Source organism: Hyperolius riggenbachi, chromosome 1 (assembly GCF_040937935.1).
Source record: "Hyperolius riggenbachi isolate aHypRig1 chromosome 1, aHypRig1.pri, whole genome shotgun sequence".
In the NCBI taxonomy this organism is placed as follows: Eukaryota; Metazoa; Chordata; class Amphibia; order Anura; family Hyperoliidae; genus Hyperolius; species Hyperolius riggenbachi.
This window is the reverse complement of record NC_090646.1, coordinates 456,296,047-456,310,476: the sequence shown is the minus strand read 5'-3', so window position 1 is coordinate 456,310,476 and position 14,430 is coordinate 456,296,047. Positions and strand designations below refer to the sequence as shown.

At 43.8% G+C, this 14,430-nt stretch overlaps 1 protein-coding gene across 3 annotated transcripts in view; it reads right to left on the bottom strand.

Annotated features, from left to right (window-relative positions):
- Window positions 1–258: 258 nt before the first annotated feature.
- Window positions 259–14,430, bottom strand: part of LOC137520629 (retinol dehydrogenase 12-like) — a 62,667-nt gene continuing 48,495 nt past the window's right edge. For 2 of the 3 annotated variants that reach the window (XM_068238771.1, XM_068238791.1), the window contains 3 exons: window positions 11,710–11,829; window positions 3,957–4,259; window positions 259–945 (listed from right to left, as the gene is read on the bottom strand). In XM_068238771.1, the coding sequence (XP_068094872.1) occupies window positions 650–945; window positions 3,957–4,259; window positions 11,710–11,829 (719 nt within the window). In that variant the 3' untranslated portion in view covers window positions 259–649. The remainder of the gene's footprint in view (window positions 946–3,956; window positions 4,260–11,709; window positions 11,830–14,430) is intronic. The other variant, XM_068238782.1, reaches the window with a different exon arrangement.

Sequence of the window (14,430 nt, the reverse complement as noted above, 5' to 3'; positions counted from 1 at the left end):
ACTGAACAGAAAAAAACTAAAATTTTAACAAAAAGTTAAAGCATATTTTGTATCAGATATATTTTCTATGACAACCTAGATAACCTTAAAAATGCCAAAGCAGTCACTACATTTTGGCATGGCATGCACAAACCACATACAATGCACGGTTCATATTCAGTTCACATCTTAATATGTATAATTTCACCTTAATCATCTTTAGCAGAAAAAAGCAAGACGGTTTTCATACCTCAGGCTTTTCCAAAGACAGCCTAGTGATAATGTGAATCAGATTATTTTAATGAAAGTTCAAACTTGCTTAGAACAGACATTAAAAAGAAAATTATTCATACAATATTATACATCTGTTGAATAAATAAAATACACAATTTTATGCAAGGTTTGACATATCTCAAAGAGAGGCCTAGTAATGTCAGTTTTCTGGTGTAGGCTTTTCATGGCTTTGTTTCACACTGACTGTGCCTGAAATAAAAAGATAACCAGTCCCGGAATCAATATCTTTGTCAGTGTCATGCTGCAATCATTATAAATACAAGACAAAATCTACAACAGCTGTATCCATGGTGGGAAGTACAAAGAAAGCCCACACAACACTGTTGATAATATTGTTCCAAGATCAAAGATTTATGGAACTTTGACAAGATCAATGCTACCTTGTTCTGGAAGCCAAGTGCTCCCTGGGAGAAGATGTAAGACCAACCATTACTTCACTTGCTTCCCAAAGCTTTTTGGCTATACCAGCATCCTGTACATGAGGACTTAACTTGCATGGCTTACAGTCAGAAAAGTAACCACCATTGTGTTGGAGAATGTCATCAGATATAGCACAGAATATTACAGTCTGAGCAGCTGCCTGGCAGGAGATAAAGAACATCGATGTAAAGACATACATCACTATCCGGAACAGGATGGAAAACCGAGATGTCCAATCTCCAACAACAGGGCCTGTGACAGAGAAGGGATACAATTACTATAACAATTATGCAAAGGTCACCTCAATGTTCTCATAGATGAGGTAAGGGACAAAACTTTTTGTTACACAGATGTCTGTGAGCCTTCGAAAAAGAGCTGTTGATGCCCATAAAGCTGGAAAACAATACAAGACCATCACCTAAGTTTGGACTTCACCAATGCACAGAAAATTATGACCAAGTGGAAGAAATTCAAGATAGTTATTACCTTACCCAGAAATGGTTGACCAACAAAAGGTAGTAATGGACTTGTTCAAAAAATGTTTTATGTTTTTATATTATATTAATGTGACCTAATTATTTTCAAAGGGTTTACAAACTTTCAAGCACCACTAAACATGGCAGATGTCATAATAGAACAGTGACAAGTTCATGGTATAACATTTTAACCTTCTTGGCGGTAACCCCGAACGTAGTTCGGGGTAAGCCGCCGGAGGGTGCCGCTCAGGCCCTGCTGGGCCGATTTGTTTAATTTTTTATTTGCTGGACGCAGCTAGCACTTTGCTAGCTGCGCCAGCACCCCGATCGCCGCCGCCGCGCGCCCGATCGCCGCTATACGGTGCGGCGCGCGGCCCCCCCCAGACCCCGTGCGCTGCCTGGCCAATCAGTGCCAGGCAGCGCCGAGGGGTGGCCCGGGACTCCCAATGACGACCCGACGTCAGTGACGTCGGTGACGTCATCCCGCCCGTCGCCATGGCGATGGGGGAAGCCCTCCAGGAAATCCCGTTCTTTGAACGGGATTTCCTGATCGGAGATCGCCGAAGGCGATTGAAGAGGGCGGGGGGATGCCGCTGAGCAGCGGCTATCATGTAGCGAGCCCTGGGCTCGCTACATGATATAGAAAAAAAAAATTTAAAAAAAACTGCCGCGCTGCCTCCTGGCGTATTTTTTTATACCGCCAGGAGGGTTAAACTGCTGTAAATGAACAAATGCCCTCAAGGTCCGAGGTTAGGGGGAAGATGGGCTATTCCGCTTTAACGAGACATTACAATGTTCATAACGGCCATATGCATGGTTTACACCAGAGTGGTTTTCATGTTTTCCCCAACAAACAATGCGGTTGATTCACGAAGGTTACTTATTTTTCAACTTAACTGTATGGAGTGACAATGCATGAAATAATCAAATAAGTAAAGATAATTCTAAACCATGAGTTATGTCAAATAAGGAGAGCTAAACCATGATTTAAGTTAGATAAGGAGCAATAAACTATGAGTTAAGTTAGATAAGGAGAGGTAAATCATGAGTTAAGTCATTTAAGGAGAGAGAACTTGTGAGTTAATAGATAAGGTGAGATAATTTAACAGAAACGCTTTGCGAATCAGGTCCAATAAGAGCAGGAAAAAACAAAAAAACTTGAGAAAACTAGTGTAGTCTTTTAAAAGCAAGGTGGTCATACCCTATTCAAAGCACATGATCGAGGCTCAGCATAGCTTTTTAAAGGGAAGGTTCAGGGACTATGAAAAAAAAAAAAAAATCCTTATCCACTTACCTGGGGCTTCCTCCAGCCCGTGGCAGGCAGGAGGTGCCCTCGGCGCCGCTCCGCAGGCTCCCGGTGGCCGGGCCTCTTCTGCGCTCCATTGTGCGTTCCACGCTGGCGCGCTGACGTCATCGGACGTCCTCCGGGCTGTACTGAGCCTGCGCAGTACAGCCCGGAGGACGTCTGATGACGTCAGCGCGCCGGCGTGGAACGCACAATGGAGCGCAGAAGAGGCCCGACCTGGCCGCCGGCCTGGCCAGGTCGGGTACCGGAGACCAGCGGGAGCCTGCGGAGCGGCGCCGAGGGCACCTCCTGCCTGCCACGGGCTGGAGGAAGCCCCAGGTAAGTGGATAAGGATTTTTTTTTTTTTCATAGTCCCTGAACCTTCCCTTTAAAGAGAAACTCCAACCTAGAATTGAACTTTATCCCAATCAGTAGCAGATACCCCCTTTTACATGAGAAATATAATGCTTTTCACAAACAGACCATCAGGGGGCGCTGTATGACTGATTTTGTGCTGAAATCCTTCCCGCAAGAAGCTCTGGGACCGCGGTACTCTGGGCAAACTGCCACAATGTAACAATGTTCCCAGACAGGAATTAGCTGTTTACAGCTGTCTCTAACAGCCAAAACAGCTAGGAGCAGCTACATAACCTGCCCACAGTAAAAATGTCACCATGTAATAAATGTCAGAATGTAAATCGGGGAGAGGAAATATTTTACAACGAGCAAACACTGACTAAATCATTTATACATAATTATGGTAAAAAAAAGGAAGAACTTTTTTTACTACATTATTTTCACTGGAGTTTCTCTTTAAAGCTTGCAGAGACCAAATCAATATTTGACAAGCTCTCTGCTGAAATCTTGTCTAATATCTGCGGTTGTAGAGTGGTAGAACAGGTAAACAACACTAGCTGGAAGATATCAGTACTTTACCACATCCGCAGCCTAATGTGTGGGCAGCTTTAATTTTTACTGTGCATTTTTCTCGAGGAAAGGGGGGGGGGGTGCAGGGCCGGGCCGAGGCAGAGGCTGAAGAGGCTCCAGCCTCAGGGCGCAGTGTAGGAGGGGGGCGCACAATTCATTCAGCTGTCATTCCCAATTGTGTTTGAAGCACAAAGAAATAAGAAAAGGGCATGCATAGCAGTGACTGCAAGCCAGATAACTAGAGATTAAGGTGTTGGGGGCCCTGGGGCGCCTCTTAGTCTAATAGCAATTAGTGTGTGACGGCTGGGTGGGAGGGATGGAGGGGCGCACTTTGCTTTCTCAGCCTTGGGTGCTGAAGGACCTTGTCCCGGCTCTGGGTGTGTGTGTGTGTGTGTGTGTGTGTGTGTGTGTGTGTGTGTGTGTGTGTGTGTGTGTGTGTGTGTCATGATTTGATCATCTTATTCCCACCTGAACCAATTTGCAAGTCCATTCTTGGGATGTATAATCAAAAGCATCTGCAGATTCATAAATCACAAATGTGTACACACAAAGCATGATAGGAAGTGTTTCCTGACCTGTATTTACAGCACAGCAGGAGATTCCATTCTTCTCCCCCTGTCGGGCTAACTCTTGGGTGAAGTAGACATTTGCCAGCTTGCTTCTGCAATAAGTGAAAAGTGGTATTATGTTGTAGTTTAAATCGGTGAAGTCCAGCTTCTGATACTTGTAAACATTAGAAGTGATGTTAACGATGCGGCTTGGAGGACAACTTTTAAGGCGGTCCAACAACAGGTTGGTGAGTAGGAAAGGACCCAGGTGGTTGACTCCAAAGCACATACTGAATCCATTATCAGTCCAGTCCAGCACAGCAGGCACTCCTGTGGGATAGAATAAGTCTGTTTATATTCAGTCATGAAAAAACCCACAAATGCAAAATGTAAAAAAACAAAACACCCCAGCTCTTTCAGTACAGTTTCCATCATTTTCATTTGTTGGGTTTTAAATGTTCCGTTTACAATTGTGCTGTTGCCACTAAGCATGTAATTTATATGCGCTTCATGTGCTCCTCCTGTCACTCTGCTTATACTGAAATTATACACTATGCAAAAGTGGAAGCAGAGCTTTTTCCACGCAGACATGGAAAGAACATACAAATTTGCTGCAGAAAGTGCCCTGGTTGGGATTCGAACCCGTACCCCTAGTGCTGCAAGACAAAAGTGCTAACCACTACACCACCATGTAGGCTTTAATGTTATCACAGTATGCGGGTACACTTCTAATCACCACAAAGCACTATATGAAGCAGCAAAAAAGTAAAAGCAGAATTTGATGTAATCCTTAGCGCTGGTTCACAGTGCATGAGTTGCATTGCAGAATAATTCTACATGTCAACTCAGTGCCAATACAATTCTATGAGCCTGTTCACAGTACGACGTTGAAAGGGAAGACGCAATTCTAACTCGCTGCATGCAGGATTTGTATTTAAGTCTATGTCCAATCTCCTTTGCAGTTCACACAGATTATAACACGTGCGTTACGCAACGGACCACTGTGAATCCAGACTTAAGGTGGCCACACACACCACACAATTTTTTAAATAATAATTTAAGAATAGCAACCATTTTTTATGACCGATTGGAACAATTGACCAATGTACCACACCTATGTTCAGTTTTTCCCCAATCATGAATAAAATAATTAAAAGCTCAGAAAAAAATTGATTGGAACTGTACATCAAGTAATTGACAATCCATCACACACCATACAATTCTTAATAAAGTTGGTCTGAAATTTCCAACATGTCCAATCTCCAAAACTCTGAAAAAAAAAACACAGGAAATTCGATCGGATTTATTGATGGACAACAAAGAAAAGCTCTCGATTTTTCGGGACAACTAATCACAATTATTTAATTAGTGAAACATGGGATCTTTTGTATGATGTGTGGACACCTTTAGGCTGCTTTCACAGTGGGACGTTACAGACGCACGTTAGAGCAGCCTGTAACGCAGCCCAACTCACAGCAATGAAAAATCAATAGGCTGTTCACAGTGCCCATGTTGCGTTTGAGTATAACGCTGCACGTTCAATGAAAGTGCAGCTTGCTGTGCGTTATACTCGTTTGTGGCTGCGTTCGAATGTTTGCACATGCGCAGTACTGTTTTTTTTTCAATTTGCCGTATGCGCCGTTTTCATTCAATAGTATGCGTCAAAAAGTACACATCATGGACACATCAAGAGACGCATAACGCGGCTCTATATAAAGTCCAACTTCAATACTAACATGCGTTGCGTTAGGGGCACGTTATGAGACCTTAACGTTGCATGCAACGCAGCGTCTTAGTGTGAAAGAGCCCTTAGGGCCCTTTTACACTTAATCAGTTGCTGTCAGTTATAACAAAGAAAACTGATTTTCAAAGTAATGTCTGTTTTCCTATGGCACAGTTCCCACTTTACACGCTTTAACTGAAATCTATTTCACAATGCACTGCTATGAAAAAAAAAAAAACTGCGACCCACTGCATACTAACACACACTAACGAATACCAACGCATTAAGTGTAAAAGGGCCCCAAGTCTTTAAGATGGACCTGTTGTGCCAGAAATATGGGAGCTGAAATGACAGCATTTTCCCTTTTTTTTTTAGGTGTTGGTTCCCTGGAAGACATGTGCGGTTTATGGCTGTACTACTGCATTTAGTGAGTCATAATACTATAACAAATAGCAACTTGGTAGTGAGGCAACAGTAGGCACTGCGTGGTAAAGCCACAGCATGAGCATGCCAGACAGAGAAACTTTAGAACTCAGCAACGGAAATACCCATGTTCTTAAGATTACTGGTACTGTTCGTTCCATCTTATAAACAATGCTGTCAGCTCTATTCAGTTTATTTTTAGTATTCCATCATTTTTTAGCAATTTGTCTTCAGTGGCCATGGAACAGAGCTCGAAAAAAAGACAGTTTAAAACTGAATAAAGATCAAGCCCGGTTTTCATCTTTCCTGTGACAATGCAACATGGCCTTATGAAGCAAGAGAAAAGCCACAAATAACAGAGGATGTAAAGCTTGTGTTCAAAGGGCCTTCACTCTGCTGCAGTTTCTTTCCCACCTTTGACAGAAAAGAAGAAAATGGATGAAAGTACAAGCCATCATGTGTACTTACCCAGAGCATGTTCATGATTACAATAGAAATGCCACGCGTCTGCAAATACATTTCCACATCAGTGTCATAAAGCTGTCTGTTTCTGTTCCACTCAATTTCATTTTGTCAACCTGTATCCTGATTTAATGGCACTTGTAATCGCAAGTACATTATAGCAAAAAGGCTCCAGGTTCTTAATAAATAACAACTTTGATGGGAGTAATTAATAACATGCAAAGAGAAGTGGTGTGCATTATCCCATACTAACCAACTAGGTACCATTGGCTCTGAGCAGCAAAAACTGATTCCTTCCTACTACAACATAGGGCTAAGACGGAATTTCATTGGTTTCTTGTATGGGCAAGACACATCATCTGACGTAATTTGGTAGCAAAATGTAATTTTGCTGTTCACATACATTAGTATGCATTATAGGCATGGACAGCACAGTGTAGTGGTTAGCACTCTCCATCTTGCAGCGCTGGGTCCCTGGTATGAATCCCAGCCAGGGCACATAAAGATAATTTGCTTTCCCCTAAAATTGGCCCTAGAATACAATACATACATAGACATATGACTATGGTATTATTATTATTTAGTATTTAATAGCGCCGACATATTACGCAGCACTGTACAGTATATATATATATATATATATATATATATATATATATATATATATATATATATATATATATATATATATATATATATATATATATATATATATACATATACATATACATATATATACATATACATATATATATATATATATATATATATATATATATACATATACATATACATATATATATTTATATATTTATATATATATATACACATATACATATACATATATATATATATACATACATACATACATACATACATATATATATATACATACATACATACATACATATACATATATATATCTTGTCACTAACTGTCCCTCAAAGGAGCTCACAATCTAATCCCTACCATTGCCATATGTCTATATTATGTAGTGTAAGTACTGTAGTCTAGGGCCAATATTTTAGGGGGAGCCAATTAACTTATCCGTATGTTTTTGGAATGTGGGAGGAAACCAGAGTGCCTGGAGGAAACCCACGCAGACACGGAGAGAACATACAAACTCTTTGCAGATAGTGCCCTGGCTGGGATTTGAACCAGGGACCCAGCGCTGCAAGGCGAGAGAGCTAACCACTACGCCACCGTGCTGCCCAGGTAGGGATTAGATTGTGAGCCCCTCTGATGGGACAGTTAGTGACAAGACAATATACGCTGTACAGCACTGCAAAAATGCTGGCACTATATAAATACTAAATAATAATATTAGTGGATATTAGGCATTTGTATTACCTGTATAACCCTTGTTTGCATTCCTTGAATAGCGCTGTCATGGATGACCCGTGAAGAAACGCAATCGATTTGGGAAGAAACGCAATCAATCGGTTTTCTGTTTCCAATTTTGACTGCATATCTGGGGACAGGAGGAGGCAATCTTGGGGTCTAGCAGGTAAAAGACCTTAATTATGTGATTACATTTGTTCTCCAGGGAGGCCAAAGTTTGTGTTTAATAATGGGTACAAAATAAGTCCTACTTCTTAGTTAGGTGTGACTACCATCTGCAAGTAGCATTTGGCTTGTACTGCTATAGAGGTCTCTGGACTCAGCAGGGGAGAGAGACAGCAAGGCTCCACTAGGAGCAGATCTAAAATAAATGTATTGTTTGTTTTTTGCCAGTTTAAAAGATACAGTACATATGATAGGTATGAAAATTATATCATTTTGTTGGTCAGGATCCGCTGAGTATTCTAATATCAAAGTTATGCCGCGGACATACCCAGCAACCACGTTATTCAGCTTTTCAGTACCAGAACATCTTACAATCTTACCAATTCGATGTATATTTTTTGAGGATTAATCATTTGTTATTATTTGTGTGCGAAAAACGCGGGCTGAAAATTGGAAAATGTCATTTTTTGGGCTTAAGCTTCCAGCCCAAAGTGTAATAACGCCCAGTCCAGCCCCGGGGCTGACTCTGAGATCCCACCCTAAAAGCTGGATCATTCATAAGCCAAGGACTGAAATCTGAGTTCAGTCCTCCATTTTACCATCATAAGGATTGCAAGCAGCTAGCATGAGGACTTAACCTGCTGAGCGGTCTGGACGAGCTCAGCTCGTCCAACACCGCCAGAGGCTGCCGCTCAGGCCCTGCTGGGCCGATTTGCACGAAATAAAAAGCAGCACACGCAGCCGGCACTTTGCCAGCCGCGTGTGCTGCCTGATCGCCGCTGCAGCGCGGCGATCCGCCGCGTGCAGCGGCGAAAGAGGGTCCCCCCAGCCGCCCGAGCCCAGCGTAGCCGGAACAAACAGTTCCGGCCAGCGCTAAGGGCTGGATCGGAGGCGGCTGACGTCAAGACGTCGGCTGACGTCCATGACGTCACTCCGCTCGTCGCCATGGCGACGAGGGAAGCGAAACACGGAGGGCCGCTCATTGCGGCCTTCCGTGTTATCTCTTGCCGCCGGAGGCGATCGGAAGATCGCCTCCGGAGCGCCCTCTAGTGGGCTTTCATGCAGCCAACTTTCAGTTGGCTGCATGAAATAGTTTTTTTTTTATTTAAAAAAAACCCTCCCGCAGCCACCCTGGCGATTTAATCAGAACGCCAGGGTGGTTAAAGGACTTACGAGGCGAATTGCTTAAAAAATGTTATGTACCTCATTGCTAAAGCAGACCTCAGGGCAGACGAACAGCACCTTCCTTTTCACGATCAGGTGCTTTATCAGGCTAATCCAGGTTACATTGCAGCTCCCGACCCTCCACAGGGTCGCCCTAGCAGAATCGCCGCTTTAAAAATCCAACTCCTGCGCAGCTCGCATAGCCGTGGCCGCGCAGGATTACAGCCCCGCTCGTGTCCGCCCTCACTCCGTGCGCTCTACTATACGTCATGTGGGCGGCTCCACATGACCACCCACATGACGAACTACACTGCCAGCCAGCCGCGCCCCCTCAGCAGAGAATACAAGCGCTGAACGAGTGAGTACCTGCTCGTTCAGAGCTTGTATTCTCTGCTGAGGGGGCGCGGCTGGCTGGCAGTGTAGTTCGTCATGTGGGTGGTCATGTGGAGCCGCCCACATGACGTATAGTAGAGCGCACGGAGTGAGGGCGGACACGAGCGGGGCTGTAATCCTGCGCGGCCACGGCTATGCGAGCTGCGCAGGAGTTGGATTTTTAAAGCGGCGATTCTGCTAGGGCGACCCTGTGGAGGGTCGGGAGCTGCAATGTAACCTGGATTAGCCTGATAAAGCACCTGATCGTGAAAAGGAAGGTGCTGTTCGTCTGCCCTGAGGTCTGCTTTAGCAATGAGGTACATAACTTTTTTTAAGCATTTCGCCTCGTAAGTCCTTTAAGCTGGCAGCCATCTTGTTTGAACTTTTATTCTGAAACAAAGGACTTTTCCCATTTTGTTTGGAGTTTCCACAAAGGACATATTTCTTTCAACTTTAAGTATTCATTTCTCTTTTGTTTTCCCTTTTTTATTTCATCTGGGTTATCATTGTTTCTATAATTGTTACTTTTGATGATTTTCTGTACATATTATTTATATTGCATTTACAATAGAAAAAAAAAAAGACCTTAAGTCATTTTGTCTCAGCTGCAGTCCTGCTTTTCAGCCAACCAAAAAGAATCCTAGCCTTTCTGAAGATTCGCTACCCGGAAGTATTGTATTGTTATAGCCATAGTAGAGTGTTTTAACCAGGACTGTGGAGTCGGAGTCGGGCAATTTTGGGTGCCTGGAGTCGGAAAAAAAATGCACCGACTCCGACTCCTAATGAATTTGTAACTGTAATTAAAATAGAAAATATGATAAAATGTTCTATTTCTCAGATAATAGTCATTAAAAATAATGTATATATACAGTAATAGCTGTGCTTAGTCCACAAAAATGAAATAAACCAATAAAAATTAGTTACTTGTGCTGCTTCAATAAAGCAGTCCCCGTATTTTTAAGGTCAGATATACATATCTGATTGTGACTGTATATATGATGTGTACACAGGAATCTCTTATATATACTAAATAACATCTATGCTGTAAGAATAAAGCCTGATGTGTAGCTGTGTCACTAATAGAGATGGTCAATGAGATGGAAATAATTCTGCATTGATGCTGATTTATGCAAATGTATGCACTCCCTTTGCTGATGAAATCAAATAATGTGATATGTTATTAAAATTTGGTTTGGTGACTACAAATTAAAGGGTAACTGAGACGGATGAAAAGTAAAGTTTTATACATACCTGGGGCTTCCTCCAGCCCCCTTCAGGCTAATCAGTCCCTCGCTGTCCTCCACCACCCGGATCTTCTGCTATGAGTCCTGGTAATTCAGCCAGTCAGCGCTGTCCGGCCGCATGCCGCTCCCACAGCCAGGAACATTCTGCACCTGCGCAATAGTGCTGCACAGGTGTAGTATGCTCCTGGCGGCGGAGTGTGTGCATGCGCACTACGCCTGACTGGCTCAAGTACCTGGACTCATAGCAGAAGATCCAGGTGGTGGAGGAGGACAACGAGGGACTGATTATCCTGAAGGCGGCTGGAGGAAGCCCCAGGTATGTATAAAACTTTAATTTCATCTGTCTCAGGTTTACTTTGTTACACAGTAGTACTATACTCTACATATGCACTCCCCACAGAGCTGCAGGGAATCCACTGAGAATGCTGTGCACATTGAACACAGAGGTGTTGTCTGTTTACAATCTCCTCATTCCCCTGCAGAGTACCTGCACATCATTCTTACATGTACCCACACTTACATTGCCTAGGGCCTGATAGATGTTCTTTGTTCCGGTTTGTACCTTTTACAAGTACTCTTACCAAGGACTAGTTTTAGTCTAAAGGGAATAAATATAGTAGTCTACATATCCTTCTCACTTCAGTTGTCTTGTAAAATTCCTAAGCGTTGGCAGTTAAGAGACGAATTTCATGTTACATACTTTTAATCAACAAAATTGTAATATGCAAATTAGAGGAGTCGGAGTCGGTGGAATCCTAAACTGAGGAGTCGGAGTCGGTGGATTTTTGGACCGACTCCACAGCCCTGGTTTTAACAATTTTTATTTGCAGGTTTAGAATAGTCAGACGGTTCCTCTCAGTCAGTACATAAGAGTGGTGGCAGATACCTGAAATATTGTGTAGTTTTGTATTACCGTAGCTCATGCACTTCCTTCTAGCCTGTCTGCTGCCGAATTCCAGTGGTTTCAGCGCACGGATTGCATCCACGAGGTTGGATAGTCTGTGTGCTGAAATAAGATTGGAAGGCATTGAGCGGTCTGGCCACTAGTGGGCGTGTGGTAAGCGTCTTCAGAGTCTCCAAAGGATTGGCACCACACCAACTATTGATAGCTCTTATACTTTATTCAAAAGTCATGTTAAAATGACAATAACAGCCCGCTGTTTCAGCCCCTATGGCCTTTGTCAAATTGCCATCAAGTTGGCATTTGACACTGGCATCTTGACAAAGGACATAGGAGCTGAAATAGTGGGCTGCTGTTGCTGTCATTTTAACATGACTTTTAAATAAAGTGTAAGAGCTAACAATACTTGGTGTGGTGTCGATCCTTTGGAGAATCTGCAGTCTGTGATACCTTGGTACAGGGGTGAGGATCTGGGCACACACTTTAAACCTTTGGCCTAGTGTGGGTGCTCCTGGGCACACATTGCTATACTTATGGACCATAACAGTACTTCTGAGTCTCCTCACAGTATAGTGACTTTAAAGGACACCTGAAGTGAGAGGGTTATGGAAGCTGCCATATTTTAATTTTATTTATTTTTTACACAATACCAGTTGCCTGGCATCCTGTTGACTTTTGCATCAGAAGTGTCTGAATTACCCACCTGTAACAAGCATGCAGCAAACTTCAGTCTAGCATCTGACCTTCATGCTTGTTCAGGGTCTGTCGCAGGACATCTAGGCAATTTGCATGGTTTAAAAGGAAATAAATATGGTAGACTCCGTAGCACTCTCATTTCAGGTGTCCTTTAAAGTGAGAGCACCACATTCATCACCAACTGAAGGGCCTGCACTAGAATAAGCCCAGCACACACTTAGTCATGCTTATTTAAGTAACAGCACCCACTGTGAAGACTTTTGTAGCATTCGTCTGTTCAGCTGGGTGTTTCTGAAAACCAATCAGCTACTTTCTCCCTCTGTTTCTCCCTCAATGTTTTCAGTCAGCTGATCATGGGAGTATTCTCGAAACTGCAGTAGTCCGTTTTCCTCACAGAAGGGAGAGGAGTCAGTTGTTAGGTTTGTGTTAGATATGCCAGAGCTCACTGATGCATTACAAATACTGATATCAAAGTTGTAAGAAATGGTTGTGGTCTTCAAGATCCGCTCTATGTTAAAACTGGGGCAGGGCATAGGCAGACTAGGTTGGGGGGAGGACGGCACTGACTGGCAGCACCAAGGTAGGGACTGCCATTTACTTCTAGACAAAAAAACATGGGCTTAGAATAGGGTTGCCGCAGTATACCGGTATGATGATATAGCGCGGTTTGAATACGCATGGTAATGGTACCATGCACAATCACATTTTGCCGGCTTTGAGGGCTCGTTTCCACTATCGCGAATCTGCATGCGTCCAACGCATGCAGATCCGCACATGTAATACAAGTGGATGGGCCTGTTTCCACTGTAGCGTTGTTGAGGTGCGTTTTTTTCAGCGTGAAAAAAACGCACAAAAGAGCCAACGATTTCGCCTGCGTCGGGAATCCGTGCGAATCGCCGCTAATGTATTTAATAGTAAAAACGCATGCGTTTGTTACATGCGTTTTTACCCGCGATTTCGCGTGCGATTTCGCACCTTTTTCAATTTTATTTAGCCCTGGCAGTGTCATGGTTAATTTCGCATGGCACCCTGCCATGCGAAATCGCATGCGAAATCGCGGGTAAAAACGCACGTGGAAACGCATCCGCATGCGTTTTTACAAGCGTCGGAATGCGGCCGAAATCGCGTCGCAACAGTGGAAACAAGCCCTTAGGGGGGGGGGCACGTAGTGGCGGGGATGTGACGCAGCGACAAGCACACGTACAGCAGCGGGGATAAGTAAATACTCACTTGCTGGCAGCCTGGTCCTCCACACTGTACTGACTTTATTCTACTTCCTGTTCTTGCATCAGGGGCACTACTACAAGGAGATGATGCAAGAACAGGAAGCATAATGAGGCCAGTACACACGAGGACCAGGCTGCCAGCAAGTGAGTATTTATCCCTGCGCTGCGTTCCCCCTCACTGCCCCCTGGCTCTCTATGCTGCGGCCAACTACTACTGGCTACACCTATCCCTGGCTACCTATGCTGCCGCCACCTACTACTGGCTACACCTATCCCTGGCTACCTATGCTGCGGCCACCTACTACTAGCTAAACCTATCCCTGTCTACCTATGCTGCGGCCACCTACTACTGGCTACACCTATCCCTGTCTACCTATGCTGCGGCCACCTACTACTGGCTACACCTATCCCTGCCTACCTATGCTGCGGCCACCTACTACTGGCTACCTATGCTGCAGCCACCTACTACTGGCTACACCCATCTCTGGCTACTTATGCTGCGGCAATCTACTACTGGCTACACCTATTCCTGGCTACCTAAGCTGCGGCCACCTAGTACTGGGGTGGGGGGGGGGGGGGGCACATTATTCAATGTAAGCGGGGGAGGGGGGCTGGGTCCAAATAATTGTATAATACCGTATACCATAATATGGTCATACCGTGGTATTTCTTTTTTACCGTTATCTTACCGTGGAATTTCATACCATTGCAACCTTAGCTTAGAATAACGGAACTGCACTCTACACATTAAGTTACCTTTTAACATTGTGCTAACCATTAAGAA